The sequence below is a fragment of the Antennarius striatus genome, chromosome 14 (assembly GCF_040054535.1).
Source record: "Antennarius striatus isolate MH-2024 chromosome 14, ASM4005453v1, whole genome shotgun sequence".
Taxonomy (NCBI): Eukaryota; Metazoa; Chordata; class Actinopteri; order Lophiiformes; family Antennariidae; genus Antennarius; species Antennarius striatus.
Window position 1 is genome coordinate 13,589,255 of NC_090789.1, and position 19,708 is coordinate 13,608,962.

Genomic DNA, 19,708 nt, shown 5'->3' on the forward strand with positions numbered 1-19,708 from the left:
CAAATGTCGAAGGTGTCGCAGGTCAATGAGTCACGTCAGCCATTAAAGGCATGACGTGTAACATTCCTGAATATTTAACTGAAAAAATAGACACTTGACCTTTGTTAGAAATGGTGATGAGTTGTGGACAACAATGTTCAAATGCAGAGAAACCTGTATCCCAGCAGACTATTTAAAGTGACGGTACATTCACTGCCTCTAAAACTTGCAGGAAAGCACCTGATTTAGAGGAACCTGACCTAACATTAAACATTAGAGAATTACTTTGTCTGTGATCACACAGCAAATAGATTCCCATCAGAAATTCTCTAAAAACTAAAGATTCTGATCGACTTCAGCACATTATCAAATGTCTTTGTCTTCACTGACTACAAAAATTAAATGCTGTGCATTTAATCTAATGCTAAAAATTTGATTATTTTTCTGCCAGTGTATTAAATATAGATCAAGTAATTGACACTTCTGTTGTGCATGTTTTACACATGTAGCAGCTTCACTAGGGCGAGATGGGAGCCAGAATTAGACGACTCTTATTATGCTTACCACATTTTTTTCTGCCAGCACCGAGAGGACTCTTTTAAAACAAAATCAGAGCCCCTTCATGCATGCAGGGCTCCAGCAGAGGCGTATGGAGACAGCTGCAGCCCTGAACACCACACCTGGGAGAATGGGGGCAGTGTTCAGTCCCAATAAAGCCTCACCTTGGTTCCCTCTCTACCCATCTGTTCTGCATCTCTCCCACCTCTCCTGCACAGTTCCTCACCCTACCTAACCAGGACGAGACACTCACAATTACTATTTCCCAGGGAGCACAAACTGCTCATACGCTCAAACATCACTCATCCCTACCTGCTGTATGTCCTTTTCTCTCCTCCCAGCTCATTACCCTCCTGTGTCAATTCCCCCCCTCATCCCTTCATCTCCTTTTCTTGTAACCTAACCACCACCACCCCCCCCACTCCACCCCATATTCTTCCCTCTATATGACACTCAGCGGGGCCGCTCTCCATCTCTGTGTGCCTTCAGGCAAACATATGCTCCTCTTCCCGTCAGATTCCGGTGTGTTTGAGAGAGGAGGGATTGTTTAATGTTTATTAATCACCTGTCTGTGGTGGAGACGATGATACAGTCACACACACACACACACACACACACACACACACACACACACACACACACACACACACACACACACACACACACTCCTCTCTCCCTGGTGCGCATAAACATGGGCTGTCATACTCACACACAAACACACGCGGCCCCAATATTACCAACTAGGCCTGGATTTACCATTTACAGCTTCATATCAGTGTGTTCATGTAAGACTCTCCATACACAGAATAAATTTATGAATTTCAACAGCTGCTTTTACATTACAGCTTGTGTTTGGGTTCTTTTCAAAGATCATGTTAAACCATTTTTTGTTTTACAACAGCAATTTAATTAAATTGTATTCTTGCACGGGCACAAGATGTGAATGTTATTATAAAAAGGGCTGCATCTACAATATCAGTTCTGATTTTCCTCTCCATAAGAATCCACCGGATGAATAATGTCAATGCACGATTATCTCGGGCAGTTTATTTTAGGAAGTACTATCGAGTGCAACAATTTTATGATAAATTATGTTGACTTCCTCGTGACAGAAACAGTTTTCATAAATAAAAATATGAAGTTCTGACTTTTTTCTGTTTCCTGAGTTTTGAAATGTTTCTCATTTTTAATCACGGATAAACATCAGGTAACAACTAATCATGCAAATCCATTTGACATCTAATCAAATTCCACTTGTCAAGCTGGGTTTACAATACATTAATAAAGACACATTTTTTACAACTCTGTTTGGTTTTATATGTTAACTTTCTACTGTTTGGAGCTGGAGTGAGCGCAGAAAAATGTTCAAGTTAATTTAAATTCAGGGTGTGTTGAGTGCTGGTGAAATAACAGTAAACTATTAAAATACACATTTCCTGAAGGGTATCCGGATTTGTTCTTAAAAACCTTGTGCAGCCAAGTCGAATGAATCAGAATACTTGTCCCACTAGCTCTGCAGATGATATTGATTACAGTACTGATACTGTATTTCAGAGGTGTTGATAAAACCCTTTGGTAATCATCTCAGGTTCTATTTTGCTGCAGTTAAGAGCTATATCAAATAGCAAAATGACCTCAAAATGACCTCAAAATCAAACTACACAGCTGGAAGACAACAGTATTTTCCGCACTATAAGATGCACCTAAAAGCCTTTTTCTCAAAAACTGGCAGTGCGCCTTATAATCCAGTGCGCCTTATATATGAAAAAAAATATTTTAAATAGGCATTTTGTTGAAAGTGTATCTTATAGTGCAGAAAATACTGTACTTGACATAAAATAGATTTTTATAGCATTCATACAAGCATGGAGATCTTCAATACCCTCTAATCTACACACTGAATTTAAACTTTTTTGACTACATGCTTCCTTCAGGTAAATGCACTAATTTTGGAGGGAATTACATGCTGTATGTGCATGCATGCTATATCGCATGTGCAAGTGTACATTACCCACACTCTGTGAGTACAAGTGTAAAAGTACACAGCCAGAAGGCTGTTCTTTCTATGTGCAGATGAGTAGACTAGAGAGCAATGAGAAAGCGCTACAGGGACAAATAGCTTGTATCTCAACTGTGTGTCACTTTTTATTGGAACAGAAAGAGCAAGGAGGTCAACAGTACAAAAAAAAAAAAAGAGAAATGAGGGCATCAGAATTGGTAGTTATGCAGTGAACGGTCACTTGGCGCCAGAGGTGAGCTTCTCCAGGTCATGTATGCCGTCCTTGTCAATCAGACGAACATTGAAAGAGGGAAGGTTGAGGATGAAGCGCTTGTTCAGCTGGAGGAGAGACACAAGATGGAGAAGGAAATATTAAAATATGTGGATGTATTTGATCAAGGCTAACGGCTAATCCACAATCTGCAGTGTTTGACAGCCTTCATGTATTTGACTCATGAATGAAGGAATAAATACCCATCTCCTTTATCAGATCTATCCATTCAACTACTTAAATAATGCAAATCCTCAGGTGCTTGTGTTTTAAATGCACTGAAAGTATCTGTAATGCTTAAACAAGACTCTCAGCGTGGCCTTGAGCTCTTTATAGGCAGATTCACAAAACATCAGTGCTTTTATTCATAAAACAAAGCTGTTCTCCTGTTTGAGGAAACATGAGAATCTTTATTCAGTTTCTACAGCCAATCAGCTGCAGATGGCGAGGCCTGCAGGCGTCACATCATCTCCCAGCACTTCAGAACTGGACGGAGATGGGAGTCAGAGAGGACTCAACGACATGGAGCGTCCTCTTCGTGTATATTAACAGTCATAAGGGTAAATCCAGATAAGCGATATCAGAGAGAACTTTCTTCCAACCAGTATATAGCATTCAATCACACTGGGAATATCAGCGGACACTTTTTCAGAGCTGAGTAGATCTGACATAAACTCACCTCTGCAACACACTTCTTCAACAGATCCACCGCCTCGTCTCGAGTGAGATCTAGAACAAACACCAGCAAGTGAGAATGCTGAACATGAAAGATGGGGAATGACGGAGAATCATTTTTCATCCAAATGTAAAATTATGTCAAAAAGATTCATTCAGCTATACCCCCCTCACAGCACAGCCAGGCTGTACCATAAGCAAGTGCAAATTCAACTGTGACCTCTGCAGTACGTCCTCTGCAAACGCAGAGTCAGTCTCACATGAACAATGAGGAGAGAAAACATGCGTGAGGCATTTCGAGGCGCCAACCTGGTTTATAGTGCTTGTCAAGAATAGAGAGTGTGAGGTAGGCGCCGTAGCCGTGGGCAGCGAAAGGTGCCTTGGCCATGGAAGCCAAGTAGTCCATGTAGTAGAGACCTGGACCGTCTGTGTCATCGTAGCCCGCCAGCAACAGGTTCACGTGATATGGAGTCTGGATTCAGAGGAGGGAGAGGAGAATTAAGATTCAGATGTAAAAGAAGGACTAAATAAACATCAGCACAATTCAAACATTTATAAATGCTGATGTAGAGCTAAATGTCCTAAAATGTTTAGGAATGTGAAAAAAACCTCTAAAACAAAGACATACTGATCCTTTTTATAAATAACAATAGTGTTTATGGTAAAATAGATGAAGTGATCCTTCACCAGGAGAATCTTATGAAAACCATATCAACACAGAACAAAGAGTAAAGTTTATTAGTAGTAGTATTTAGTGTGTATTTTACAGTTTCTGCTTTCAAAGATACTTATCCAAGTAGAGGTGTCAACACTGCCATCGGTACGGTGTCGTGAAGACCTTTTAGACCCCCCTCCTGATTGATGCTATTTGTGTTTACATCTTAGTGAATTATGTCAGATCTGATTAAACAAAAAAATGCAACTTTTAATTAACAAATGTCGTAAGGAAAATTGTTGACTAACAAAGAAATCACCAGCGTGAAAAGGTGCAACCCTGCGTTAATAACTTCGCTGAACTAGATTTGCTCAAGCGTGATCACTACCAACACAGACTGGTTCAAAAACGAATAAAAAGTAAAATTTGGAGCGGCCTACTCAAGATCCTCTTTGGGATGATGCGGTAGGACCGTAAAAGAGCCGCTCATGCTCATAAACCCTCCACTGTGTCTCAACTAAAGCATCTCTGCAAAGAAGAGTGGGTTTGAATACCACTGTAACAATGTCAGAGACTGAGATGTAGTTATTGGTTATTGTTTGGGTGTTGCAGCTAAAGGTGGTGCAACTAGCTGTTAAATTCAGGGCACCAATACCTCTTTACACCTAAGAACTGATAACTTGCTTGTCTTTTTATTTTAAAGTCTCACAGTTACATACATTTCCTTTTTTTTTCACATTATAAATATAGTTAGAAGATCCAACATGGTTTAACGTGAGATGCACCGAAAAAATAGAGGGAATCAGGAACGGGTCCTGTCCTTTTCTTCACGGCGTGGCCTGTGTGGTTAAAGCTGCGCCGGTGTCACCAACGGATGATCTCACTTAATTGTCCCTCTAAATATCCACACTGAACAAACAGCATCAACAGAGTGAGAGCATGAGGGGGAGGAAGGAAAGTGATAGAGGGAGACAAAGTGAAAGCGTGTCATGAGACAGGAGAGTGTGTGTGTGTGTGTGTGTGTGTGTGTGTGTGTGTGTGTGTGTGTGTGTGTGTGTGGGTATAAGTGTCAGTGACAGTGTGACATCTGCTGGGAGTCAGCGCCCCATTCGCTCCCTCCATTGTGCCCACCCTCCCTCCTGCTCCATCCCTTCTTTAACTCCCCTCCCCCCTGCACCGCCTTCACCCTCTGCCCTGGAGTCGTGCCAGGGCTCATTAAAAACTTCTAAAGTCATTTTTCTTACGCCTTCCTCCCCCTTCTCTCTTTTTAAATTACATATTTTATGCTCCCAGCCTGTTCTCTCTCTTCTCTTCCTCCAAAACACTAATTTTCTCCCTTTGTCGTTGCGTGCCACTGTTCCCCAATTTTAAAAATCCCTTTAAAGCAAAACAAATTTTTGGATTTCAAAACAACTTTTGGCCTAAATTCTTAATGGTGGAAGCAGTAGCACTGTGCTTTTGATTAAAATGTAACAAGAACACTATAATATTGTGCTCTCTGCCTCGCAGAGACTGAAATGTTTTTTCATGAAAACGTGATCGACACACCTGCACTCTCGTTTCACTTCTCCAACAGCCTCCCTGCTCATTTCTGGGACTGGTGTTAGCTCATTGCCACCAGGGCAATGAGAATCATTCCCTGTGGAGTCAGCTTCAGTATGTGTGTTAAGGACACACACACACACACACACACACAAAGGAGAAAGAGAAACAGTTTGCACATTGGGTGTAAATCTAAGGTTGTCTTTGTGTGTGTTTGTGTGTGTGTGTCTTAACTCCTCCGTGAGCCTGTGAACGCCCCAGTGGTATCACCCCCACCCACCAGACACCTGTGACACTGGTTACAATGAAACATTAATATGGACTCGACATCAGACTCGGGTCTCCTTCCCACATCAGCTCAGAGGGGGCCGTGCAGCTTGTTAACCCCGCCACCTGAACTCACACCCCAGTTCGTACCCAGCTACTGCCACCGCCACCAGATCCTAAGCAACCGCTTCCCTGAGCTTGAAAGACCCCAAACCCCTGATGACCCCAAGATACATCACTGACGATGTGACGATGCGCATGCACAAGATGTATCTTTCACCGGTGTGTATAGTTTGTCCAAATCTGCAAAATCAGATCAGACTTTTAAATCCATGTCTGACAATTATTCACTAATTAATAAGACAACTATTCCTTCATTACAGTATTTTCCACACTATAAGGTGCACTGGAATATTTGAGAATATTAAAAGCTTTTGTGTAGCGCAGAAAACACTGCAATCTGTTCAATATCATAGCCTAGGAAAGATTAGAAAATGAAAATCAATGTTTTGTTAGATCCACCCAAATGTCTTCAATTGTCTGTCATTTTGAGAACTTTAAAACATCAAATGCCTGAAACTATTATCCAAAGGCAGCCTTTAATTTTTTGTTAGTCGACTACCGTTGCAGATGTTTTCTGTGTGCCGCTTCCCTAAACCTTCACTATTTATGCTAAGCTAACCCATCCCCAGCAGTAGCTACATGCAGTATTTAGCATGCATCTGAAGCTACTCGTCTCATCTATCTCTAGCCAAGAAAGTGAAGTATAGTTCCCAAAATGTCGCACTTTTCCTTTGAGACGAGCGCAGTGAAGGATTGAGAGCAAAAACAGCTTTATTTGTGACTCAAATTGAGGTCAGGCCACTGAAATTCATCATAAACTCATCCCCAAACTCCCCTCTTCCACGTTCCAGCACTCCTTCCTTCCTTTCCTACCTCCCCTCCCTTTTTTTGCACCCTGCCCCGGGGCATGTTCCCTTTATTGGCATTTCTCCTCAATCTGCTGTATTAATTGTTCATCTGTGTAGGAGCAGGGGATCTGTGTGCAATATGGCACCAGTAATTATTTGTGCCCATTGTGTGTCTGCGCTCAAAAATATTGTACAAACCCATCTGGGGCCAGCTGTAGATCTCCACAGCGTGGAAGCTAACTGTTGCTGTAGCGCGATCGAAAAATTAACAGCTAAAACTTTACAGACCAACATGTAGATTTTTTTTCCCAGAAACTGCAGACTAAAAACTATCCATATGAAAACTCTGATGTCTGTAAAGCTTTAAGGCGTCTACATGATCTTCAGCAAAATAAATAAATACATAATCACATCCCACATGACCATCTGCCTCCTGAATTTGGCTGCCTCAGTTTGACCTCGTGTCTCAGCTTCCTACACCTAAAATCCTGCCACACTTTTCTGACTGGTGTACTTTCTACCTGTCAGTTCAATGTGAATTTAATGCAATTCATATTTACATGCATGCCTTTTTTAAAATTACATTACATTAATCAGAGAATTAGAGGAACGGAGGAAGACCAGATGCAGAGTTATTATGCTCTGAAAAACTTTGCAGTTGTTTTGCTTTGCGGTGAATTTCATGTGTGTCATTACTGATATGCACGCAGCAGAGTCAAGGCCTCAGGTGATTATGTTTGCCACTAGATTTTTTTTTTCTTTGTCTCCTCTCTAAAGCGTGAGTTCAGTTCTCCAGAGGTTAGCGGAGTTGTTTTTCTGGACGACGGGCTGGTAAGCACACGATCGTATGTGGGTTCTGCTTTCTCTGCACCCACATGCTCGGCTGACTTCAGCTAACTACACCTCCCAGAGGTCTGCAGCCACTGGGGTATGACAACCCTGAGACTAAAGGACTCGTCTCTAATTTATCCTGCAGGATGAACAATATACCACTGATTAATTCATCAGCCAGCGGTTTCAAATCTAGGGGACAAAATCATATGATCTTGTCTTTTTGTAGGTGGGGGTTTAGAAGATTCAAGGACAGTAGAAAAGAGAAAAAATGTAAGGGAAAAAAACTGTTCATTAGCTTTCCTTTGTGTCTAGGCTTAAATTTAATCTGAAATTACTCATTAACATCAATTAAAATCTATTCCAATAAACTGCATGTGCAGCCATTCCCCAGACATTAGTTGACCACAAGCATTTTTCTTCAAATCCATGACAGATTTTGTTTTAGAAACGAAAGACTATCTATGTTTACTGTCTCTGTCCTTTACTTGTCTAATGTTGTTTTCCTTTCAATGTGTACTCTTATACTGTAGGTACTCACTACAATTGTTTGTCATTTCCTGGAGTGTGTACTTATATATTCATTATACCATATTATATTACTCAAAACGGTAAAACACATTTTCAAATTGAACTGAACAAACGAAGAACTGCAATTATTCTTGTGCTTAACTTATTAATCCTTCCATCAATTTAAAACATTTGACAGTCCCTTTCAAATGTTAGGACTTGTTGCATTTTCCTCTTTTCAAATACAATTAAATGAAAAATATTGAGTTTGAATCAGACAAAATTTGCACATCTGGGGGGGGGGGTTGTAAGTCACACATTTCGAAAAAGAATAATTCATCCTGAAAACAAAACACACTTGCATTTCTCCAACAAATTCTACAGCAGACCCTGTAAGAAAATGACATTTCTTGGTCATATCAAACCATTCAAAACTTGAGCTGACAAATTCTCTCTGTTTCACATTTAAATCAACAACATAACATATTCCACATACTCAACATGTTCTGGGGGAGAAAAAAAAAACACCATGAAAAAAAACCTGTTTATACAACATAATTTGCAAATGTCCATGTACTCTGGAGGTTGATGAAATGAGCATAGCTTGAGGAAGGTGTGGGACGCAGAGGAGAAACTGCTACTGCTTCAGTTTCTGAGCACTCCTGAGAATGCAGCATTAGTAAATCCTGCACTCATAAAACCAAATTCATCACCTTGAGGCACAAAAATAACGATACACTCGCAGCTCATGGCAAGACATGAATATAAATGTTCCACAACATGCACAACCTTGACAGAATAAGATGATCCTGATCCTATAGGTGTCTCTGTGTGCTTGCATATTGTGGGTCTGTTGACTCCTACTCGTTCTCACACTCCCGTCTGTGTTGTCTACTGGGCCTAGTTGTTTCCCCCTGGGACCCCGACTCCTCCTCCTCCTGTTCTAACCCTATCCCCCGTTCAATGTGTCCCACATTCCCTTCTCTGCCACACTAATTGTTTTTTGCAATTATTTTCACCCTCCTGCTATTGTGACAGGCAGCGGCTGCAGTACTCTTAACAAATTAGCGTTAAGAGTCACAGTGCATGCAAACGAGAAGCAGGACTGACTTCAGTACATTGTGTTACATCTAAAAACATATTTGCAAACATATCTAAAGACATATTTGCTGCTCCTCCAATTCACTCACATTCACTACATTTATTATATTGGTGTAAGTGTTCATTACAAGGGTTGAAAAGACAAAAACATGTTTAAAATATATACAGTGCGCCCTCACACATTCGTGCATCAACGCTCGCGACTTCACCTCATCGCAGATTTATGGTAGGCAGTCACGTGACACTGTACGCGCATTCCATTGGCTGACGGCATCCGGAAATGCGCTCGTTCCGTCAGTCTCGGACTTTTGTGAGACACAAAAGTGCTTTAAACTGTTGAAAAGAGTGTGGGAATAGATCTTTGCAAAGATCTTTGCATGATCTTTACATAAACCATGAGGAGACACCTACAAATTTTTCTGGGTATTTTAGTCAATTTATAGCTACTGCGAGTAGAAATAACATATAATCATATGTCTATAACCCCAGAGGCAATGTGTGTGTGTGTGTGTGTGTGTGTGTGTGTGTGTGTGTGTGTGTGTGCGTGCGTGCGTGCGTGCGTGCGTGCGTGCGTGTGTTAGTAGGCTCAGGTGTTCAGGTGTTTTCAGGTCTCAAAGGGAAGATCTTCTGTCATCATTCACAACAAGCTGACAAATGTAGCTAGCTCTGTCAAAACGCATCTATGCATTCAGCGTAGAAGTCTCATGCTGATAATGACGCAAACACAAATATCACCGCAAGAGAGACTTACAGTATTTTCCAGTTGGACAGAAGACTATTACTACATCAGTAACAACAGAGAGGATGGGCGTGATCTACGACTGAGAAAGGGCTGTTTTTAAGAGTTCTAATTTCCTGTTTTAGACAAAATAATGATTTTATGCAGAAATTCAAACACATTTAGCGATGGAGGAGGAACCCAGTTACATGGGGTCTCTCACTTCCAGTTGAATTGAGTGTTAATTTAACTTATGGGAATTAATTTGTGATTCTATCATTTATTCCCTGAAGCAAAATGAGATTGGAAATGCTTACAGAGGAATGTAATTAAGTTGAAATAAAAATTAAAATATTCATAGGTATGTTAGCTCATTACTCCAAGATGAATATGGCTAATTCAGAGAACGACCAGTGGTACACGGGATTAATTAGCTAGTGAGAAAATACAGAGATACTGGTGATGAATTGAGTTTTGACAGAGTTTTGACAAGGTTTATGGTCAAAAACAAAGGAAAAAGCAGGCCAGAGATGTCAAATATTGGTAGTCCTCAACATATGAGGTTGTTCATAAATTGAATTGTTCATAAATCATTATTTAATTTCAATCTCTAATCATTATTTGAGGTAATATAAATGCCATTATACTCTGAATAGCAAAGTATTATTCCTTAAGACTTACCAGAAACAATAACAGCTAATCAAAACAATATACATCGTTTTCAATTATACGTTGGTTTTCAAAAAAATAAATGGAAATATAATACAGTAATCAAATTTACGTCAATTCAGTCGACTTCACATCTGCCACGAATATTGAAATGTCAAAAATCATTAGAAAACTTAAAGCACATGTTACTGTATAAGTACAAATAAAAACATAATTATATTAAGATATGTACGTACAGTTCCAAGTGACGCTTATTGAGTGACGTTTATCTACCATTAAGCGCCACTTGTAATTCACAGGTTTGTTTAGAATTAAGTTTAGTTTACAATAAGATTTTGCTCCTTATTTAGATATAAGGAGCAAAATCTTATTCTAAACTAGATTTTGCTCCTGCTTTACTGGTCAAGGAACTCTCAACCAGTTTTTGAAGTGCATCAATCAACAGCCAGAGTCAGCTATAGGACCACTATATGGTACACTACTATGTAGCATCTAGAAGAAGAGTTGTCATAAGAGAGATGGTCACTACTAACATTATTTTCATTAGGCTTTGCTTTATCATCCATGATAAACAGTGAAATATCCTTGGTATGAAGCCTGATGCTCTGAGATGCCCAGAGAGACAACAAAAAATACAAACAAAATGAAAAGTGAGTGCTGGAGATTCCCAAATGCAGTGGTGTTGCACGGAAGGGGTTGTGGCAGAAAGGGGAGCTGCAGTACAATACAGAACTTGGATATGGAGGTACGCGTTTTTTCATATCTATGATTGTAAGATGAATGTTTCTTTGTTGAGGACTCCATGTAAATGCAGCAGATGGTCCAACTTTGCAAGCTAAATGTACTTTAATGATGACATTACAAGGCTGTTTGGATTGTTTTCCATTACTAACTAATGTGTTGTCCAAGGAAATGTGCTCCTCGTCTTAAACTATCATTGGTTATGATCATAATCACATTTCACATCAAGCTGCTATACACAAATTACATGTCAGATAGACTGGGATAATACAGATAATGAAACTGATAGCCCGCAATACAATGGAGTCGTGCCTGGAGTGTACCCTGCCTCACGCCCCAGGTCCGCCAGGACAGGCTCCTGCAACGCCGCAATCCGCGATGGCGGAAGCAGCTGAAGATGAATGAATGACACTGAGAGCACGGTACTTGTAGTACAGGCTATGGATGTAGCCATCAGTGAATGGAGTCGTCACCAGTGCATTGCTACACCTTCCCTCAACAAACTAGTCTTCTCCAAAATATGACAAAATTTCAAACTGTCATGAAACATTAACCAATCAAGTGGGACCCTTCCACTGACAAACTTTCATTGACCAAAGGCTAAATCTGTTAAAGGCCTGTTTAGTTGTTCTGTGTTTACGCCAATGTCATCTCTGCTGATTTGCATTAACCTTTTTCAGTGAAATAGGGGCCAACAATACATCGATACATTTTTCATTGATTACACATCCTTAGCATAGGGAATAAACTCTCACAGTCTGCATGAAGCCAAACACTTCATCATAAGCGCTTTTATTTTAATTAACATGAAATTGTAAAGTCATAGTTTGAGCTTTAATGCTGTTAATTACTGTGCCAAGTTTGTTTTCTCTGTCTTAATCAGAGACCCTCCAGGATGTCTTTTCATAAAAAGCAGAAACACCTTACAGATTAGCAAACTGCTTAACAGGACAAGGGTTATTGTTTAAGGCAAAATTTTAGTTACCCTGCTTCGTAGGTATTCTGCAAGATTCTTCCTTGTGAAGTTTGCAGCTGCTTCTGGACTGAGTTCATAGCCTAATGATAGAGAGGAACATGAATTAACATTTCAGAAAACAGTTTAACTTTCACTGTGACTATGTTGGTTACTAAATATTTTGGTGTTATGATAGATTTCTTCCTAAGGCTTTCATAAATGAGCATTTCACAAGTACTTACCATTCCTCATTTTATACAGCTGAACGTTTTTCTGAATGTACTCTGCGAACTGCACCGTGTCTCCTGCTTCTCCAACACAGAGAAGCAAAATCTTCTCACTAAGCTTAAACATCTTGTCATAGTCTGGAAAACAAACAACACAATTCCTTTATTACGTGTGAATTAATAAAACACCTCTGAGCTGCAGTGTACTCGGACAGAATGAGCAACGTCATACCGACAATCGCTTTCACTTTCACCGTCAGAAAGCATTTGGTCATTTTATGCTAACCTAGCAAACTATATATTGTTTTCCAAAAACGCACAATGAATATAATTAACCAAGGGGATTGAATGGCAATTACTGTGTGCTACACCACCATTGATCGGGTGTGAACAAAAAAGAAAAAAACTACAACAATCCAAAACCAGGAAGATTTAACTGCTAAGCTTCTTAATAAGTTAGCTATGCTTAGCTATGCCGGCACTTTTAGCATAATTACATTAGAAAATAAAATTGCCGATAAATATAACGTGAAAAAGCTTGAAGCAACAGTTGCAATGACACAAACCAGATTTAAAAAAAAATCTGAACAAGGATTAAAATCTAAACGCTAAATCATCCGACTCGGTGGCGACCGCTAAGCTAACGCGTTGTCATACCATGTTTCATCTGAATAATGCTGCTGGCTGCAACATTATCCGCCGCAACCAATACGAAATCAGCTCCCTGTATCCCAATCAAATATTCCATTCTTGAAAACGAGTACGTGCGGCAAAAATCCTGAAATACTACACAAAACCGGTGATTTCTTTCCCTCTCCTAAGCAGTTACACAGCAAAAGTTAGAGACAGGTGGCGCAGACTGATGTCGTCACCGGAAATGGTTCGTTCGTACTTTCTACGCGACGCGGGCGGGCAATTTGAGCGGACTCGTTTCGATGCTACTGTGTGGATTGTAACCTGAACACAAAACGTGATTATTATTGCACGAGAAAGAAGTCGACATGAACGAAAGGAAACCTGAAAACACAATGCCGGACTTGAACAACCAAACTGGTTCACAGCGACGACGGTCACCGCGGTTGAGTTCTCCTCCTCAGGCTAATGCTAACGTGAAACCTGTCAACAAAATGGCGCAGACATCTTTGGCTGTTAAACGCTCCATTACTGTGAGGAAAATAGCTCCCAGAAAAACAGCCGCGCCTTCAGAGCACAATAAGGAGAACACGCCGAGTCGGTCGAGTTCAGGATCTCGCCAGCAGAAGAAGCTAAACGTGTCCACCCCTGGTCCGGCCGCAGGTCACCCGCCCTCATCGGCCGAGAAGAAGAACGCTGCTGCTGCTGCTCTGCCATCCCCGATCCTCCCCTCCTCACCGCCGCAGTCTCCTGATCGCCAACAACCCCCCGTCGATCCACAGGACGTGGTGTGGACACAGAAAGTGCGCCGATCCTACAGCAGACTAAGCGACAAGTCCCTGAACAGCCCCGATTTACGTGAGAACTTGTTCGGCTTCGTGAAGCTGAAAACCCCCGAGGTGGGCCCGAGAGCCGGGCGCTCCAGAGGCCAGATGGATGTGTCCGGGTCCATGTCTGGTCTGAGCTCGTTCACGTCTTTGCTGGAGACGGATGACTCTGTTTCAGTTTTCCCCGAGCCGGACACGAATATCCCCGGGGTGGCTGTGGTGAAGGAGAAGAGGAGGAGGAGGAAGATCCAGCAGATAGACGACACGGAGATGAACGCAATGGCTGCCAAGATGAATGCTGAGTTTGAGGAGGCAGAGGTGTTCGAGTTGGTTGTGGAGTGAAAGACTGATGGAGTCAAAGACTGATGGAGTCAAAGACTGATGGAGTCAAAGACTGATGGAGTCAAAGACTGATGGAGTCAAAGACTGATGGAGTCAAAGACTGATGGAGTCAAAGCCTTAAAGAACACATGTTTGTCACAGAGACGCTGATGAGCTCCGGGTTCTATTCTAAAAACATTGTTTCTGTCCTTTCCAGTTCTTTAACAGGCTGGTGTTTCTGTTCTCCTGAATCCATTTGCTTGTATGTTTAATCCTTATTGTTGATAATATAGAGTATTATGGGATTGAGTAATCTAGTAGTAACATCTGACATCAAAATGGCCAGTAGGAAGGGTAAACCTAAAGTATGTTCCTTGTTTGGTCATTGTTCATACAATTACATCTTTTGCTGTGAGTATTTTACCTTTTTTTTTATTATAGATTTTTCAGTGCGTTTTGACTTTTAATTGATTACTGAATCAAACTGATTTGACATGCAAGGAGAAGATAGTTTAATGGGGATTCAAATACACGATGTAAGTTTCTTAAACTTTATGTATTTTGCATAGATACAGTGTGAATATATATATTCATACACACGTCATCAATCACTGTAAAAACATTCTGCAGCATTTCAGAGCTCTGACAGCAGTTTAATATTCTTCATATCCAAGATGATACATCTGCCCTTTGTAGAATGTTTTTGATTTTTACTTGTACTGGTAAATGAATGTTAAAAATTAAATCACTAGAGTTTCAAGTCAACTTGGACATTCTCTCAATTCTGTAGAATAAAGTGAACCTTTAGTCTACAAAAAAGGTACATGTTGGGATTATATCAATGATTACAGGTCTGGTCATATTGATTTAAAAAGCAACCACAAAACGCACAGTGTTTAATTTCACATAATTTTTATTTTTTTAAAAAGATACAAATCTACATAAGTGGCTAATCAGACATGCTGGCTAACAGCACATTCCTGAATGCATCGTTCCCTAGTGACCATGGATGAGTGATGGGGTGATCTGTCTGGATTTAATGAGGATGGTGAACAGGTAAATCATTTTTCTCTGGAGTGTCTTGAAGGTGTAAGTGGATGTGTTGCATAATTTGCACTAACAAGGGATGATCTCCACCTGCAGGCCTGCCTATAGCTGCAGATAAACTCGGTCGACATGCATTGATTTAACTTAATGTCAGGAATTTAAACTAATTTAGATGATGATATACACAAATTACATATGAAGATAAAACCTGAATAAACAAGCAGGTGTTGCAGGATGCAAACAGAATGGTCTAAGTTGTGCTATAGCTTATATAATTACCAGATCACAACACAACTCACTATATCATCCCAATGCTAGACTTTACTCTTTATTCAATACATCAAAATCTATACAAGCTATGGCTGGTTAAAGGTATTATGAAATCCTGACAAAATGCAGCTCGCAGGTCCAACTCTGGCAGTTTGTTCAATCCATGAACATAAAAGCTCTTGGAAAACACATGCTATAAAAGAAGGTTATTTAGACGTCATTTTAAAAATGACCATTTAAATGAGACTTTTTGAAATGTGTTTCTTGATAAATGATAAAGCTACAGCTATCCTAAAGCTCCTGCTTCTGTCTAAGTCACATATGTTCACCTGCCTGCCACAGATCACGTTTCCATGCAGACATTCTTACAAAACTGCCACAGCTTTAACAGCAACACACTGTATCTGTATATTAAGGAGAGTGACGATAAAAATAAAAAGTGAACATCTTTCTCCAGATATAATGAAGTGATTCTCAGTGTTGCAGAGGATGCTGACAAGTATCCACACCTGTTATGCCAACCTTGGGAAAAAAAAAAAAACAAGCTATGAAGTTGCTTATTTACATCTGCCAAGAGCACATACAGCACGCTGATAGTATTTGTGTGAGACAGTGGCACGCGGAGATAATGAGGAGGTGTAGGAGCAGGAGGTGCAGCAGCGAGCGAGTAAATCCACAATTTGCTCATGCACTTTAGGGTGTGCAAAACATACTCTGTTTTCTTCCCTGGGTGCCATCTCTTGTTCTTCATTTGGCATTTCAGCTCCTTGGGAAGGAAGACACTTTTTTTTTTTTTTGGTGTTTTTTTGCAGGGAACAACACATAGTGTCTCACCTTTTGTATATTTTTAACAAGATGCTCATGTCTGCTTGTCACCACAAGTGAAAGTTGGTTGTTTTGTAAGCCATCACCACCAAAAAAAAACAACCAGTTATTGATTTACAATGCTGCTTCTTCTTCAAGTTTGTTCATTCTGATTTTTGGATATTTTACACTTCATATTCATGTGTTTTCTCCCCCATCTCTATCCCTCTACTGCTTTTTCCTTTTTCTCCTCTCACCCCCCCCCCACTACCCTTCACATTTCACTCACGGCAGTTGTCGCTGGTTCAGCTTGACTGCTTCGTTAGGGCTCATCATTTGCATTCAGATTAATTATCTAATTACCGACAAATGTCCGGCGGCCACCCCACACTCCGGCTCGTCAGCTCTCAGCCTGTAATTATTTTAATCATTTACTTTCATCTGGAGCGTTCCTGCCATACTCCTGTGTTTAGAGGCCATTCTTAATTACCCTGCCAAGACACTCTTTTCATGAGAGGGGAGGGAGGAGAGGGGTTGGTTTGAGGGAGAAGAGAGCAATTGGGTGAGAGAATGCATGTGTGTGTGTGTGTGTGTGTGTGTGTGTGTGTGTGTGTGTGTGTGTGTGTGTGTGTGTGTGTGTGTGTGTGTGTGTGTGTGTGTGTGTGTGTGTGTGTGTGTAAGAGAGAGGGAGAGAGAGAGACCAATGGGGACATGAACCAGAGGCTTTGACAGCACAGAGGAAGCTCCCTGCTCTGCTGGATGCTCTTTCCTCTCTTCTCTTTTCTGCTTTTCTCTCTACATACACCGAACCAAACCCACCCACCCCCAACCTAACTTCCTCATCTCTCCTCTCACCCACCCCTCACCCCCAACCCCTCCTCCACACCCCTCTTCCCCCCGTTATACTTCCTCCCTTTTTCCCTTTATCGCAAGCACACACAGGAATCGCCCGTGGGCTTCAGTGCTCTGACTGCTAATACACTCGCGCGCACACACTCTTACACACACACACAGACACACACACACAGACACACACACACACACACACAGAAGCAGGCAGACAAGAGAGTCATGCGCCCTGTTTGTGGCACTCATCAGGATGCACATGTTTCCACTATCTGCCTAGAAAATCTCTCCTCTCCTCTGTGTTCTGTCTCTCTCTGCCTCCCACCATCCCTCCATCACTCACACCTGCTTGACTGCACGCCCCACACGTCCGTCTGCTGCCCTCCCATCCCTGCGCCTCCTCTTCTTCTTTTGGTCATCGGTCCTGCTGCTCCCTGTCCTCTCTAAGGGGCAACAGGTCATCTCCTCCTTCCCCCGTCTGACCGATTCATAATGATGCTTTCACTCAACCCTTAAGCCTCTCACCCCTCTTCCTCCTTGACTGCTCTTGTTAAGAAAAGCAAGAGTGAAGGAGAATAAGAGGGAGATACAAGCGCTGTAATTGGGCCCTGGAATATTTAAGTCACTGGGGATGAAAGTTTAATGAAAAGATGATTATCTACCAGTTTATCACACCATGTTTCATATTTCATTTTCATGTTCTCGTTCCAGGCCTCGCTGTCCGTTTTGGCAGCTGTGGATACAGGGTTTATGATCTAATGCGCATTGAAGAACACTGAGCAAAAGGGAACAAGTGGAGAAATGTTAAGGTCAGATTCACAGGGGACTCTTTAAGGAGATTCAGATGCCAATTTATGTCAAAACATCAGTCCAAGAATGTTCTTTATTCCCACCTTTTGTGGGATTTACTCCCACTACATTTATTTATGCTGTAGAGGAATGCCCCTCATTTACATCCTAATTCTTATTCACAAAATAATGACTTGTGATCCAGTTTGTGATGGAAACTTGGGGGAAGGAAAGATCCAAAAACATGAAACTTTATGATGGAGAGGAAAATGTCTAATCATGTAAAAGATTTTGTCAACAATCTGGACCAGAGGTGGATGATTGTTGACACATTTAATCATTTTACACTTAAGGACAGTGTTGTTTCCATACTTTATGCCATGTGTCTGGGTAGTCTGTCTATTCTTATTACTTTGTGAAATATATTTTGTAGATGTGGAATGAATTATAATCCAGTCAATGTTGGAAAATACTGAGAAGAAAATATACACACACAAAAATCAGTAAAAGTCCTAAGGGGGCTTTTTATGGAATTCATGGGACCATGATACATGGGACCAACAGGTGTTCTTAGTTTCTCATCAATTTGTTGTTTCGGATGATTTAGATGTGGGACAAAAAGGGCCACCATACAAGAGAGGCTGGCAAGGTGCACCAGGAAGATGAGGAAACAACATTTATTTCCAAAAATGTCTTCAATACATATTTTTTATCTTTGTATGGACACAATACAAATATTTCTTATATTGTACATGTTGTTGTATTTATTAAGTTCATGATATTCAAAAGTTATTCATGGCTGCTTTGTGCAATGTTGACTGTACAGACGAGTCTGGACAAAATGTTAAACATTTAAGGGGTAACTTGAGTCTACTTCAAAGATAGCTCCAAATATATGGTGAGCAGTATTTTTTATATGAATAAAGATGTCCAACAGGAAATCAAAAGTACAGTTCATTCTTTATGAATCACTTAGGTTGATTCGCTCTCACTTTGCCATCACTTACCGTGAGTCACTATTTTTCATAAGTGTATGTTTTTTGGCCCATGCAGTACATTTTACAACACTCTCTGCACCCTTTCTTATTCCTGGATTCCCAGGAATAATATTTAGAAACACAAGGGTACTCAACTCAAGACAGTTCATCTCTGATCCTGTCTGACGTACACATATCATGCTTCTAAATTTAAAATATCTTTTCAGGTTTCAAGTTTCACCATGGCTGGGCGGTCTGGCCATGCATGTTCAGAGATGCTACACAAGGGGAAACTCAGTTCTACTCTTTTGTGAAAATATAATGAAAGGCTGCAACAATCTTGACTGATGAACCTATCCTATAGGTTGACAAACGTAATTCATATTTCGAATGTGACAAAAGACAAGTCCATAACTGTTGTCAGTGTTTTGCTGAATGAAGTGTTCCATCCAAGTGGGCTGGATGAGAAGGAATTACACCTCTATCTTCTATATTTCTATGTGCATTCTCATTCATTCATTCATTCATTCATTCATTCATTCATTCATTCATTCATTCATTCATTCATCTTCAACCACTGGAGCC

At 40.7% G+C, this 19,708-nt stretch overlaps 2 protein-coding genes across 2 annotated transcripts; one reads left to right on the top strand and one right to left on the bottom strand.

Annotated features, from left to right (window-relative positions):
• Positions 1-2,663: 2,663 nt before the first annotated feature.
• Positions 2,664-13,487, bottom strand: psmb2 (proteasome 20S subunit beta 2). Its single transcript, XM_068332991.1, has 6 exons — positions 13,267-13,487; positions 12,625-12,747; positions 12,413-12,483; positions 3,792-3,954; positions 3,487-3,536; positions 2,664-2,875 (listed from the first exon to the last, which is right to left on the bottom strand). The coding sequence occupies exons 1-6, from the start codon at positions 13,355-13,357 to the stop codon at positions 2,774-2,776; spliced, it is 600 nt and encodes a 199-aa protein (XP_068189092.1). The 5' UTR covers positions 13,358-13,487; the 3' UTR covers positions 2,664-2,773.
• Positions 13,483-15,060, top strand: cdca5 (cell division cycle associated 5). The gene has a single exon (XM_068332989.1). The coding sequence runs from the start codon at positions 13,611-13,613 to the stop codon at positions 14,409-14,411; it is 801 nt and encodes a 266-aa protein (XP_068189090.1). The 5' UTR covers positions 13,483-13,610; the 3' UTR covers positions 14,412-15,060.
• Positions 15,061-19,708: the final 4,648 nt, after the last annotated feature.

Coding starts and splice junctions, on each gene's coding strand:
- psmb2 (XM_068332991.1), bottom strand. CDS start 13,357: ATGGAATATTTGATTGGGATACAGGGAGCTGATTTCGTATTGGTTGCG. Junction 12,748..13,266: donor CATTATTCAGATGAAACATG/GTATGACAACGC, acceptor TTTGTTTTCCAG/ACTATGACAAGATGTTTAAG. Junction 2,876..3,486: donor TGAAGAAGTGTGTTGCAGAG/GTGAGTTTATGT, acceptor TCTCTCCTCCAG/CTGAACAAGCGCTTCATCCT.
- cdca5 (XM_068332989.1), top strand. CDS start 13,611: ATGAACGAAAGGAAACCTGAAAACACAATGCCGGACTTGAACAACCAA.